The sequence below is a fragment of the Hyalella azteca genome, unplaced genomic scaffold (genome assembly GCF_000764305.2).
Source record: "Hyalella azteca isolate HAZT.00-mixed unplaced genomic scaffold, Hazt_2.0.2 contig13874, whole genome shotgun sequence".
Classification (NCBI taxonomy): Eukaryota; Metazoa; Arthropoda; class Malacostraca; order Amphipoda; family Hyalellidae; genus Hyalella; species Hyalella azteca.
Window position 1 is genome coordinate 88,997 of NW_025943780.1, and position 13,694 is coordinate 102,690.

General features: G+C 38.5%; 1 protein-coding gene across 1 annotated transcript in view; it reads left to right on the top strand.

The window, feature by feature from the left end:
- Window positions 1–13,694, top strand: part of LOC108682189 (metabotropic glutamate receptor 1) — a 37,571-nt gene that overhangs the window by 18,559 nt on the left and 5,318 nt on the right. The window contains exons 8-16 of the mRNA XM_047883861.1: window positions 392–558; window positions 4,677–4,753; window positions 5,012–5,186; window positions 6,176–6,178; window positions 6,403–6,538; window positions 9,295–9,437; window positions 10,031–10,273; window positions 12,672–12,773; window positions 13,122–13,292. Of these exons, the coding sequence (XP_047739817.1) occupies window positions 392–558; window positions 4,677–4,753; window positions 5,012–5,186; window positions 6,176–6,178; window positions 6,403–6,538; window positions 9,295–9,437; window positions 10,031–10,273; window positions 12,672–12,773; window positions 13,122–13,292 (1,217 nt within the window). The remainder of the gene's footprint in view (window positions 1–391; window positions 559–4,676; window positions 4,754–5,011; window positions 5,187–6,175; window positions 6,179–6,402; window positions 6,539–9,294; window positions 9,438–10,030; window positions 10,274–12,671; window positions 12,774–13,121; window positions 13,293–13,694) is intronic.

Below are 13,694 nucleotides of genomic sequence, written 5' to 3' on the forward strand. Positions count from 1 at the left end.
AACTGGAAATTACTATACGTGTAGTTGAGAAAAACAAACAAATATGATGCACAAAATACACATTTTACCTGTAAAAGTAATAAATCATCACATTTCTTCATTTGAAAAGTCGCTCACCATTCATTTCCATCAATATAACCCCTCAAAACAGAGCGATAGACAAAAAATATAACTTAGTACTTACTGCAATGAGTGACATCGACGAAAACGTGAAGTCACGGACGGACAGACAGACAGACGGACGGACAGACGGACATGGCGAGCACAATAGTGCATTTTTTCCATAAATGAGAAAATGCGCTAAAAACATGAGTATGAGTAAGATATAATTCATTGGTAACGCGTTGTCTGTTCAAGATGAAAGCATTCACGACAACGTTGTGCATTTCAGGCGACGAGAGTTTGTCCGAGCGCTACTACCAAGATACGAAGATGTCGTTCGTGATGAAGGCCGTCTACACCATGGCTCACGGTCTTCACAATCTGCAGCGTGCGGTATGCGGTCCCGTGAAGGGCATCTGCCCCGGAATGCTGCCCATCAACGGATCACAATTTAGGGTAATGTGTTTGGTCTGGACTGTTGATAGGGTAATACATTCATTCGATCTGTAACGTCTTCGCACTACGCTATTTGTGCTTGGAAATAGGTCACACATTTCATGGTGCGTTATGCGACACCAGACGGTATGCAGTTAAAAAATGTAGATTTTGTCCAAAGATTTGATGGGTAAATCTGCTTGCTATATACCCAATCAGTACCAACTGAAAAGAACGTGACGCCGACAAAAAATTGTCACTACTAGTAGATTAAAAGTGAATTTCAGCGGTTGGTAGCCGAATTCTACCCTTTGTATTCCTAACCTTCCTTCAACCTTATACAACATTGCAGTTCATGAATATATATATCATTAATCAGTACTAGATGTCAATCATACAATACTTGCCCTTATTTCGAAAATTATTGTTTTTGAATCGCTATTTTGCCAAGACTTTGCAACCCATAAAATTCCAATAAAATTCACCACATTTTCAGTGAAAAACTTTGGAAATCAATCTCATCATCAGTTCGAAATTCGAGAATGCAATGCTCATTCACGCGGAACGATGAGATTTCCCGGTGTCCATAAGTGATTTTAAATTTTTAGTTTAAAACTCCGGTGCTATCGTTGAGAATCGTGAAATTATTGTATATTTTTCAACGGCAACTCTGGCAGAACAACGCTTATAGTTTATATCACTTGAGATTCTAAATATATCGACATTTATGCTTCTTACTTTGCCTTTTACTGGATTATATGGTTTTCGTCTGCGTTGTGAATTCAAACGCACTAATTGATTGCATTTGTATCATGAATTCTGAGCTGATGATCGAGATGATCTCCTGAACATTTCAATAAAAATGAAATGATTGTTAGGCGGCCCTTTCTTCGATTTCAAATTTGAGTGGTATGATCGAGATGACTGGTACAAGATTGTACCAAGGACCCAGGTACACTTCGAACCAGTCTCAGGCTAACGTTTTATTCATTATTTCATTTTGATTGAATGTATGTTTCCATCATTCTCTTTTGTATTTTGCAGTTCTAAAATAGGTTCAAACTCCGAGATGTTGTTCAAGTGATGATCGTTCGAGTCTCGCTTGGAAGGGTCTAGACTCTAGAGTCTAGAGCTAAGAACTTTTCTGGGGAGGGATTCCGTACTCCTTCTACACTAGTTCTAATTTTTATACCTGATGAAATTAATTAAAAAAAATCCCATTATTTTAGAAGAATAATTCAGTTTTTCAATCTTTGTGATTTCCTTGAAATTTCTTGTGTTCTAGAAACGCTGTTCTCACCCACCGAAAATTAGCTAGCAGCTTTCGAACTTCAGCTGTTTCTATAATAAAAATTAGCTTCAAGTTACAATTGAGAAATTTATTTTACATTTTTGATCTGCTCTTTCCTATTCTATGCTTACAAATTACAGCAACTCGTTCATTTTGCCTTGGTCGTGTGTTTCACTTCATTTTGCTAAACGAATATTTATGATGATAAGCATAGATGTCTTTTATTTTTGCGATACTCGATTGTTTTGTATGCCCTGCAAAACATCATGAGAAACATCTCTCATCATGATGTGTTCAGTTCCGTCACATTTTATATCATTATTGAGCTGATGGATCGGCTTCATTAAGTCCGGGTCGTTTTCCAATCCAAACGATAGGCATTACTTCGCAACGATACACAAGAGAATATCTTGATTAACATTGCCCGAGTGGACTTCGATTTCATTAATCAATTCTGGGAGTGACTCGAATGCCCTGTTGGAATGCAAGTTGGATAATTAGGTGTGAAAAATTATTGAGTACATTAAAATAATATAGAGCAAAATTTTAGATGCCGCGCGGAATACTCATTACTTTGAATCAAAGCAAACGAAAAATTGTGGAATCTACGGACAATTCTTATAATTGTTCAGTTGTAAATATTGAGCAATTTTTATCTATTTTATCGTATTTATGGCTCTAGGTAGTACTGAAAAATAATAAGATCTATATTATACATTTTTACGGTTAAAAATTTTAAATCAAGGATAACTGGCAAGGAAGTGTAAGGATAGGAGTGTTTGTTATTATTCTTAACAATAGCATTCTGATTCACCTCTCAGGATTCATTCATTCAGCGATGAACTCAACAAATTAGGCTTCTAAGATAGTAAAATCGTATTTCAGTTCCTCATTGTAATTAATTTTTTTCACAATGTCAACATTTTTCAGGAAGCTGTCTTTCATCGAGCAAATTAATCTCATTTAAAAAAATTGCTGTAGCTCCATCAACAATCAAGTGACCTCTGGTCCAAGCAATGTAATCCATCATTGCCAGTTGAATGAACGAGTCTGTGAGAAAAATAGGAACGACGAAAGAGCCGCTAAACTGAGGACCAATACCGTACAATTTAATGACAAACGATCATCTCGAGACACTGGAGTAAGAATTAACTGAAAAGAATAGCCATTACTCTTCTTACTTCTCCCTAAAAAATGCTCAGGAAGCTCAAGCTTGCGACGCAGACATCTTTATTTGACCTTCTGTCAGCAAACTTCGCTCAGAGTAAAGTGGTTCTGCCATGAGAGGTCTTTAGTGTTACAGTTGCTTGTCGAACAGTACTTTAGTTTTGTCAGTTGTAGCAACTCGGAGATAAAGCACCATAGTTATTATTACTAATATTATTCTACGAAGCAGTTATCGTGGCATCTGGTTTAAACAAAAATTTCAGGGCGCGTTGCACAAAAGTCTAACTGCAGGCGAAAAATAAATAGACAGATACGAGAGAGGATGGAAAACGGATAAAAATGACAAAGAACTTCATGCACAGGCTTTACGAAATAGTTCCGTCTCTAGGCGTCGATAAAACACCACCTGCAACGAAGAAGCTGATGTTACAGAAGCCGGCAGACTGTTTCAGGTTCTGGCTGCGGCTACTGCATGGGAACACTCTGTCGCAGACGGTAGATAGACGTGTAGATGGAGCAACGAGGTCCGCTGTTGATGACGAACGCAGTCGTCTTATAGAAGGCAGATCAGACATGCGCTGCAGGTATTCTGTAGATAAGGAGGCGCCAGACCGTAAAGGCATCGGAATGTCAAAACAGCGACCTTGAACTGCGTGCGCTGCTGCATGCACATTGCACAGCCAGTGAATATCGCGTAATATACGAGTCACGTGGTCGAATTTTCGCTTATTGAACACGAGTCGCGCAGCAGCGTTCATTACGGATTTCAGTTACGCGGTTGGAAGTCCATAGAGTGTGGCATTATCATAGTACAATCTGGTCAGAACGAGCGCCACCACGAGGGCCTCGAGCGACAGTGTCAAATAGTCAAACAAGGAAAAACCTGAAATCAAAACTGGGTCTGGTGACGTACGCCCACTCCAGCCACATTCAGATTCGTCGTTAGCCGATCAAGCCAAGATGACCGATCAACCAAGGTGGCCGAACTAACCAAGATGGCTGAACTAACCAAGACGGCCGAACTAACCAAATTGGCCGATCGGTTTCGGAACAGTAACGGTCCCTTCAGTCAGATTTAAAGGCACAACATTCAACGTCAAAAGATCGTCAGAGTATAGTCATCTTTTTTTAGAAGAACTTGCTCCTAAAGAATTCGTGACGTAGCTTTTAACACAAGGGTATCAAATTTTTACACTTGTGTAAGTTGTAAACGGAGCATAACACACGCCCACATGCAGCCAAAGTCGGTGCAAGACTCCAATAGTTAATTCCCTGATATTTATAACATTTCTTGGTGTTACATCGATGAGCTATAAAATTTGCCGTACATTCATTTCAAATGATTAGATATTGAATTAGCTCTATCCGGACCGTAGCTGTCTTTTCGATAACTCCCTCACGTTAACTGTAATTGTAGGACTACAGCGCACAGCAACAACGATGCTAGACGAAAGGTTTCGTATCCGAGTTCGCTTGTGTATTACCACGACAATTTGAACAGTAAATACATTTCCAAATGGTTTCCAAAATACATTTCAAAGAGAATCCATTAATAAAATTTCTTTTCAGTCAAGTTTATAAATATCTTCTCAGACTTGTAGCTTCTTTTTTCTAAAAATAACTAAAACGTGATCAAGTTTAGCTACCTTTTACACTAATTTTAGTTTTACTACAATTACAGAATCACTTGATGAACGTAACGTTCGACTTCCTTAACGAGACGGTGTCGTTTGATTCAAGTGGGGACCCCCCTGGCAGGTAAGTCATCCTCTATTTCCATGCGTCCCTAAATTTTAACAACTTATCGAACGAAAACAATCATATTTCAAGTCATCAGAAATTTCATCAAAATAAATTTCTCGTGTGCTGGTTTTTTAATCAGTTTTGTGTATCTTTATTAGATTTAATGTGCTAAATAATGTATAAAAATTGGATTGATCTCGTATTGCCTTGTCTTAGTTCATTGTAAAAAGTTTTAAGAAACAATGAATTGAGCAAAGCTTTCTTCGTTTCTAGGTACGAAATAATGAACTTTCAACGTTTAACTAACGGATCGTACGGATACCTAAGGATCGGTACTTGGGATAACGGCACTCTGGAAATGCAGCAAGGAACCGTCAAGTTCAACAGCCTCAATGGCCTGCCACCCACATCTGTGTGTTCCAGTCCTTGTGCCGCGGGTAAAGCCAAAGTGAGCTTATTTTTCTCGTCACAACTGTCATATAAGATATATAACTGATATAAGACTCGGGTTGTAGCAGCTTACATGTGAGTTTCCACTTTGAAGTCCAACTCAACATGAGAATTTTTCTCTCGCTGTGTTGTCAGAGCAGCATTACGCTGAGGTATGTTGGCAGATCGAAACTCAACCTGAAGTAAGCAAATCAAGATAAGCCCTCTCTCAAAGTCACTTCATAGGTGTCTTAAGACATCAGATTTCCGTCAGGCAAGCCGACAGACTGACTTGTAATACTCACCCGATTTAGATTTGTTCTCTAGTCACTATATTTTTAGCATCAAAAATCTCCAAAATATACGCTAACGATAATGTAATTCAAATTTTATAAAAATTTGCCGAATGAAAAGAAATTAGAACACGTAGTGATTAAAAAGGACAAAAATTCAAGCCCGGCATAACCAGCAAATTAAATATTTTCACTCCGCAGCCATCGTTGATGTTTAATGGCTTCAAATTTTATTTTACTCCTGCGTATTAGCATTATTATTTGTAAGTAAAAATTCATACATTGCAAGGTCTCATTCACGGCTCGGTCCCAAGTAAGAGCAGAAATCATAGAGAAGGAAATCAGCTGTTTGGGTAGGTCCACATCCTTAATAGTTGAAATTATGGATAAATGATTATTTTCATTAGTAAATTGTGCCGGTCAGATGAAGGCGCAATGTTAGGCTTTACCTATATCGCTGAGGACCACATCCTTAATTGTTGAAATCATGGATAAATGATTATTTTCATTAGTAAATTGTGCCGGTCAGATGAAGGCGCAATGTTAGGCTTTACGATTTTTATAAATTTCTGTAGTTCGGAATATTCCACTATTCTTCCACACAAGAATATCACCGTAGTCTTGAGTTTTGACCTGAGATTACGAATTTCATTTCTAGATGCTTCTACTGATAGCTTGGAATTGATGTTCAAAAACTTCCTTTGAGAACACACAGCAAGTAATGTTATACTGTACAAAATATCAATCAATTTGGAAATAATTCTACTGTTCAAAAATTAGGAAGATAGGTTTACTCATTATTGTCTTAGAACGAGTAAATTTTATGTTATGTTAGATAAGGCAACCATAAGCTGACATAGTTTGTGGATTTCTGTAGATTAATTTGCATGTTTGATTCTCCTCAAAAACGGCCAACAGATTCTGATTTATTCTTCGTCGTAGTCTTTTCCAGAAACTAGAGGTCAGGTCCAGACATGCTGTTGGATGTGCCATGAATGCGAAGACTTCGAGTATCTCTTCAATGAAACCACGTGCTCCGAGTGCCAGCCATACTACTGGCCAAATGCTAACAAAACCGGTAGGTTGATGGCAGTCTTTACCCAGAGCTATAACTGGATTAACAATAGTAAAAGATAAAAAATTCTTCTCGTGAAGCAAATTTAACGAATTCACAATTATTGTAAGTGGGTTAAATGACAATATTGCTGGCAAGTTTGGTGTTGTGGAGAAAAACTTGTTTTTCGAAAGTTACCTTCGTTTTATAATTATTGCCATTTTCGTTTTATAATTGATAATTCTTACCTCTGAACTCAGTAACCGCCATTTCCAAACAGAATCTTTACCTGAAAACTACCATTGAAGTGTAGGAGCGTATCAATGTCATGCAGAGCCGTGTGCCTATCATGCGGCTCCGCATTGAGGTGAGGCCACATTTATGAATGTTGAAATGAGCCTTGGCGACAATGATTCAAACTATTTTTTGCAGTCTTATCCGCGTTGAGTATTGGTAAGTGCAGCGAAGGTATAGGGAAATAAAAATAATAACTTGGCCCCTATGAACATGGATACGGTTGCCTATCAACGAATAAATCCATAAAAACTGTAATTCATTATTGAAAAACTCAGTTTAATCAGTGAAACGATAGTCCTTATTTTTTTTCCTTGCGAAGATTGCGAAAATAGTATATTTATGGCAATCTTAGTAGATATTCAACAATTTTTTCGCTTCATTGGCTGGAAGACGAAAATTTCATAAAATAATTATGAAAATAAAACACTCAGAAGCTATTTACATTTGTAAGATAAGTTATACAAAAAGCGTGCAGCGAGCGGCAGCCTAAACTTTAGGTTTTAACTCCCAAGCACGACCATGGATTTCTTATCGGAATGCCGGGCTGGCGTGCGGTAGAGTTTGGAGTGCTTCCGTGAAACTTGACCTGAATGCTACTCTGCATGGGGATGCATGCCAGAGGCCAGCATTGCCCAAGACCAGCATTTCTTTCCGTGTGGTGAGATAGGTCAATTGATTACAGCTGCTTAGGTGCCAGGATGATAATATCTATAGCTTTTAGATGGTTGATGTTGGCTCCAGGGCTGATTTGAGCGTTAATTTGCTGGTCTACGGCTGCGCACCCCTCTGCATGTACATCGGGGATAGAATGGCATATGGAGTCAGTCGGAGAATTTACTGAAGTATCACTAACAAGCGATGCCAAATAATATTGCTTTGTTCAAATAATCTTTTATGTCTCCCTTCACTATCTCAATTTAGGCTTCACTATCTCATTCCGTGGTATCTAACTTTCACCGATATTAATCAGTGCTCGATTAATATCATTTGTTTGTTAACATTTCCAGCAGTCAATGGCTTAAGTTATCCAACTTTCACCAGTGATCAGCATTGCTCCGCTTTACTGCTACCGAATTTTGGCCAAAGATTACATGCGCTCAACCTCCGCCCACATTTAATAATCAGAACCAAACATTATCCGAAATTAATTAGCCCTCAATATTCTCCCACGTGTGGCAGTACCAAATATTCTTCAGCATCCACTAGCGCTCAACATTCTTCAACATTCAACAGCCCCCAATATTCTGTCACAATAACCAGTCCTCAGCATTCTCTCACATTCACCAGACAAGTGTAACTACAAGATTCAAGTCAAGTGACTTGATTTGTAATTACTACCCATTTCAACATGTTTCCACATTGCCAATTTTTCTATTTTACAACAATTGAATAACTGAAATATTCCGAGATGTCTGTGAAAATGCAATTCATGGCAAAGTGCATCACGATAAGATAATTCTCTATTTTTGCTAATATTTTTTCCTTCATGCATGTTACGTCACTAAAAAGTTTCATCGAACAAACTGTTTCGCATGGGTCCAAAAATTCTGCCTACAGCGGCTGTAAAAGAAAATAAATCATTACTACCGTCGAAATTCCAAATGATACTAGTGACCATTGTAACATTGCTGGCACTGGTGGCAATTTAAGAAATTTAATTTATCATCTATTACAATTTGTTGTTGTTCTTTGAAAATAATCAAATTAGCAACGATTCGATAACGTGATAATTTTTAGTAAAAAAGAACTAAAGTAAACTACAAAATTACGAATAGCCTTTGCGACCTTGCATCGTGTTGCAAGTGGTCCGCCGCCAGATAGAGATGACGGACGAGTGCCGTTTCAACACCTAACCTCGAAACACCAATCGATTGTTAGTAATGCACAACGTTCGGTTCTGTCTGGCCAAAACTAAAATAGAAATTAGACATACAAACTCGAGCAGCTCAAATAACGTTTAATGCAAACGTATACACAAAAATTAATATTTCCATGACGGCTAAAATCTTGAGATGCACTTTTGTTAAGTCCTTATTTATCGGTGATGGGTATAACTTGAAACTTCACTTTAGGAAGCACTTGAATGTGATAATTATGAAATTAGTTTTGCTGAACATCTTCAGAATTAAAGGGTATCTAAAACTGAAAAGTTTTCATGTTACACACTCCACGATAACACACACGTTATGATAGCACACTTGGAATGAAAAGCGTCTGTCAATCAGCAGCTGAACAAGATGAAATTCAGAAATCTACTGAACACTAGCCACGACTCCTCTCTCACTCATGTCTCACTCTGCCCAATACGTTTTGACGCAGCAATATTGCAAGCGCTTTGATATGGAATTAACGCAAGCGTATAAAACATACAGCTGTGCAATCATAAAACGTGCATGAAAATAAATTTGTGAAATTAATAAATGAAATGTTTTAAGATAGATCCTTTATACCACAATTCGGAGCGCATATTGGTTGATCCGTAGGCTGCGACGAGATTGAAGTTGAGCATCCATCTTGGGATGACGACCAGGTCATTGCTGGCTTGGTTTTGGCTGCACTGGGATTCTTGGCTACCGTTTTCACGATGGCTGTCTTCATTTGCTACAACCACACTCCAGTCGTCAAGGTACGGAAAGGCCGCTGAGTTTATAGTGTCGGCCGTGCAGTTACTGCTGCTGAGCTTGCGGCCGTGCAGTTCCTGCTGATGATGGGTCTTACAGAGTTTATTTTGTCATGAAAACACACCAACTGTCATTTTTTATCCAATTATTATTTGAATTATCTGTCAATATACCCCATGTCTCTTCATTTCAGCTGTCAAATATTCCAGCAAATATTTCGTCGCTTTGTAATTAATGTTTAGCCACCTGGTTGGTCAATAACTTAGTATGTGCCAAGAGTTCTAAACATTTTTTAGATTAGGTACCATTGTGCGCAAATTTTATTCATAACTGTGCGCCAAGCATTCATTACTGACTCCTGTTTCTGTACACATTCGTAAAAACTCATTACTCATTAATTAATTTATGATGCTATATCGAGAGTTTACACGAATCAATGATGCACTGATCAATGTAGGGATTGAGAAATTTCGGTTTTTATTATTAAATCAAAAGGAAATTGGAACCAATTCAGTAGCCACTTTCCTGTGATAACGAACTGAAACCTATTAGAATCAAAAGCTAGCTTTACTGAAATGAACATACGTGTTTTTGCCAGGCTTCGACGCGCGAGCTGTCGTACATAATTTTCGTGGGCATGATGATGTCGTACTCCTCGTCCCTCGCATTCCTGGCCAAGCCCTCGACTACGTCTTGCATCGTGGCTCGCCTCCTGCCCGGCCTCTCGTTCTCCATGATCTACGCGGCGCTAGTGACAAAAACCAACAGAATTGCTCGCATTCTTGCCGGCAACAAGAAAATTATGATCAGAAAACTGAGATTTATGTCTGCCCTCGCTCAGGTGATTTATTTTTCGTGTTGTTTCTAGGATTCAACCACAAGTTCCGTGAGTTGTAATGCAAAGCAGCTTCTTTCTGAATCTTATATTGTGATTTAGATTGTCTGAATCATGGTGGATGCCAAGGATCGATTCAACCCAGGTTTTTAAAGTCACCGGCAATAGTGAATAGTATATTCATACATTTAAAGGCAAGAAGTAAAATATATCGATAAGCTATTCATAAAGCAAGAAAGGTGGCTTGAATTTTCGTTAGGTTATTATAGCCTCCTAGTGAATGAGTGCCGAAACCAGGCAAGGTGTGTTTCGAATGGATACGTATCGAATTAACAAATGCTTAAAACCCAGGTTCTAAGAGTCGACGGCATTTATGAAGGTTTATTCACTATCCAAGACAGGACACTTATACAATAAATAAGTAAGGAAGACGACATGAATAGAGCTGTGGTAACCGATATTTACAACTATTTACAGATTACGGAACGAATTCGTATGTTAATTAAGGCGCGTAAACACGGGGCCCGTATTAGCTGCGAGCATGCGCTGCAAGTTTTCACAATCCCAGTTTTGTCGGCTAAAAGCTTATAGTAGTGGTTCCCAAAGTGGGCGATATCGCCCCCTAGGGGCGATGGGAAGATTTTGGGGGGCGGTAAGGAAGAAAAGGGCGATAGGGGGGCGGTTGGGGGGCGGCAGTCTGAAGTCGAAGTCAGAAGTTCCAACGTTTGTCTGATGATTTGTGCACAACACGTGCAGCACATCATGACTCGCAGCGATGGCTTTTTTCACCCAGGTCTGTTTTTTTGACCTCTCCTGGGTTTACGTCTCGAACAAATTAACGGCCGGACTAGCGGCCGGTCTCACGGCCAATTTCCAAATTCAATCATCAATCAATATCTCTCAAACTAACGAACTTAACTCAATGAAACTTGGTACACGTATTCATTATGACCTAACGGTAATATTTAGCTCGTGAAAATTTTTTTTTAATTTTACCTTCATTTGTTTTTGCCATTGTTACATGGCAATACGGACCGAAATTCAAAGTGACCAAGGAATTTCTTCCCAACTGCTGAACATATTCGAACGAAATTTTTAATTTACAATTCCAACTACCCAACTGCAATGTTTAGCTCGTGAAAATTTTTTAGATTGTGCCTTCGTTCGCGAGTTTTTTTTTTTCATTTCACCTTCATTCGTGATTTAACAGCAATACGTGCTTAAATTCGCAGTAATCAAGAAATTTCTTCCAAACTACTGAACAGATTTGAACGAAACTTAGTATTTAAATACCTAACCTCAGCAACGGTGATGTTTAGCTCGTTAGTAAGGAAGACGACATGAATAGAGCTGTGGTAACCGATATTTACAACTATTTACAGATTACGGTATGTTGAATTCGTATGTTAAGGCGCTTAAACACGGGGCTTGTATTAGCTGGGAGCATGCGCTGCAAATTTACAAATTCCCAGTTTTGTCGGCTAAAAGCTTATAGAAGAAAAAAGTATTTTATAAACAGTATTTTCGCATCTGCAAGACCAAGTGCGTCGGTGGAAGCCGTCAAGCGAGGTCTGTTACACATGGTGGAATATGGAACGTAACGGTATTGACGAGTTTGCGGAGGCGTTTAATGAAGCAGTTGGTGGCAGTTACCACTCTTGCTGAGGAGGTTAAAAACTTTGTAGATCAGCGTAGAATGTGGGCAAGAGACCTAAGAAGGTGTCGTTTAAGTTCCATAACACTCTCTCAATTAGTTTTTGTTGGAATATTCGTCGTGACGTACATTCCACAGTAGATCGTACTTCTGAAATAAGAACATCATCCTGAACACCTCTTAACGTTTTTTCTTAACACTTGCCCCAAGCCGAATTCAGAGCGGCACAGATATACACACCATGGCTACTGCAGCCCTACAGCCGAAAATTGACGGCACGTTAACAACCTCTGAACTGCTTCAGACGCAATAGCATCAGCTACTTGCATCTTAAGAATAAATCATTACGACATTTGGAGTGCGGAAGCTGACAGCGAATACTTGTTGCTAATACTAACCCAGTATATAATTAAGCACCTTTACGCTACGTTACCATCAGTACTAATTGGATTGATACTAATATTTTTACATAGATTACGGGACATGCACGTTTGTTCATGTCCAGATAAAGTTTTTCGTCACATAGGTTACACGTGAAGAGTTTTTTTTACTTTTGCTCATTCTTTACTCAATTTAATCAGTATCGAAAAGAAATAAGATTTTGTAAAGATTCTCTGGTTGACTTATTATGTGGTGATGCAGCACTCGCATAGGGTTTTTAAAATTGAAAGCCATGTTGGACAGCCCAGTTTCACACTTGTGTCAACAATACTTGCGTCACAGAGGAAGCGTCATTGTTTTGTCTTGCAGGTGGTCATAACACTCATCTTAATCTCCGTCGAAGTCGTCATCATTGTCACTATGTTCATTTTGGAGCCTCCGGAGACCGTGCGTCGACAAGTGCGCGATCGTGTAAGCAGAGCATGCTCTTTTCATTTGTTCATGTGGATTTAGTCCCCATTTAGACATGAAATTTCTTTTACATTATGATTGGTGTGTATTTTTAAGCAATGACGATTGGTAGACCAATTTTATTTGCCGTGTTAGCATGACTTGCTAGTTAGAAAAGTCTACGTGTTTGTCTACAAATGTTTCGTTTACATCGAGTTTGCATCTTAGCTTGTTCGATTTCATGTTATCTCACAGCGCTCAGTGAATTCAATCGTAAAGGTAGTAAGTTGTATTCACCAATACTTATACTTCGCTTATAATTTTATAGTATGGTACCTTCTGTTGTTATTAGTTGTTCTTGTATGAAAGGTGATGCTGGAGTGCAACACATCCACTCTAAGCATCACGGCTCCTCTGGCCTGGGACTTCATTCTTGTGATGATGTGCACACTATACGCCGTCAAGACCCGAAACTTGCCTGAGAATTTCAATGAAGCAAAGTTCATTGGTTTCTCCATGTACACGACCTGTGTGATATGGGTGAGTGCCTTCGCCATTTTTTATTTTTATATTTTGTATTTTATTGCTATTCCAAATTCAAGAGAATTGTGCAGTTATTCAATTAATTGCCTTCTCATCTTACAGATCTGTATTTTATAAAAATACATTACAAAATACTCCTACTTTTAACGGGGGGATATGACGTTATAAGAGTTTTCTTAGTGGTAATTTATTTCCTAAAGCGATGAATTCCTATGAATATGCTCACTTATTAATTATATATTTCATCTGGAATATGTTTTTTTACTATTCTGCACGCACACAGAGTTGTGCCTGAAGTTTATTTGCATTGAAAGAGTCTTGAAATATGAATTCCTATAGCTTATTATTAGATATCTAAGTGTGCTTACCGTCCCACAGATCATCAAATAATAATATTTT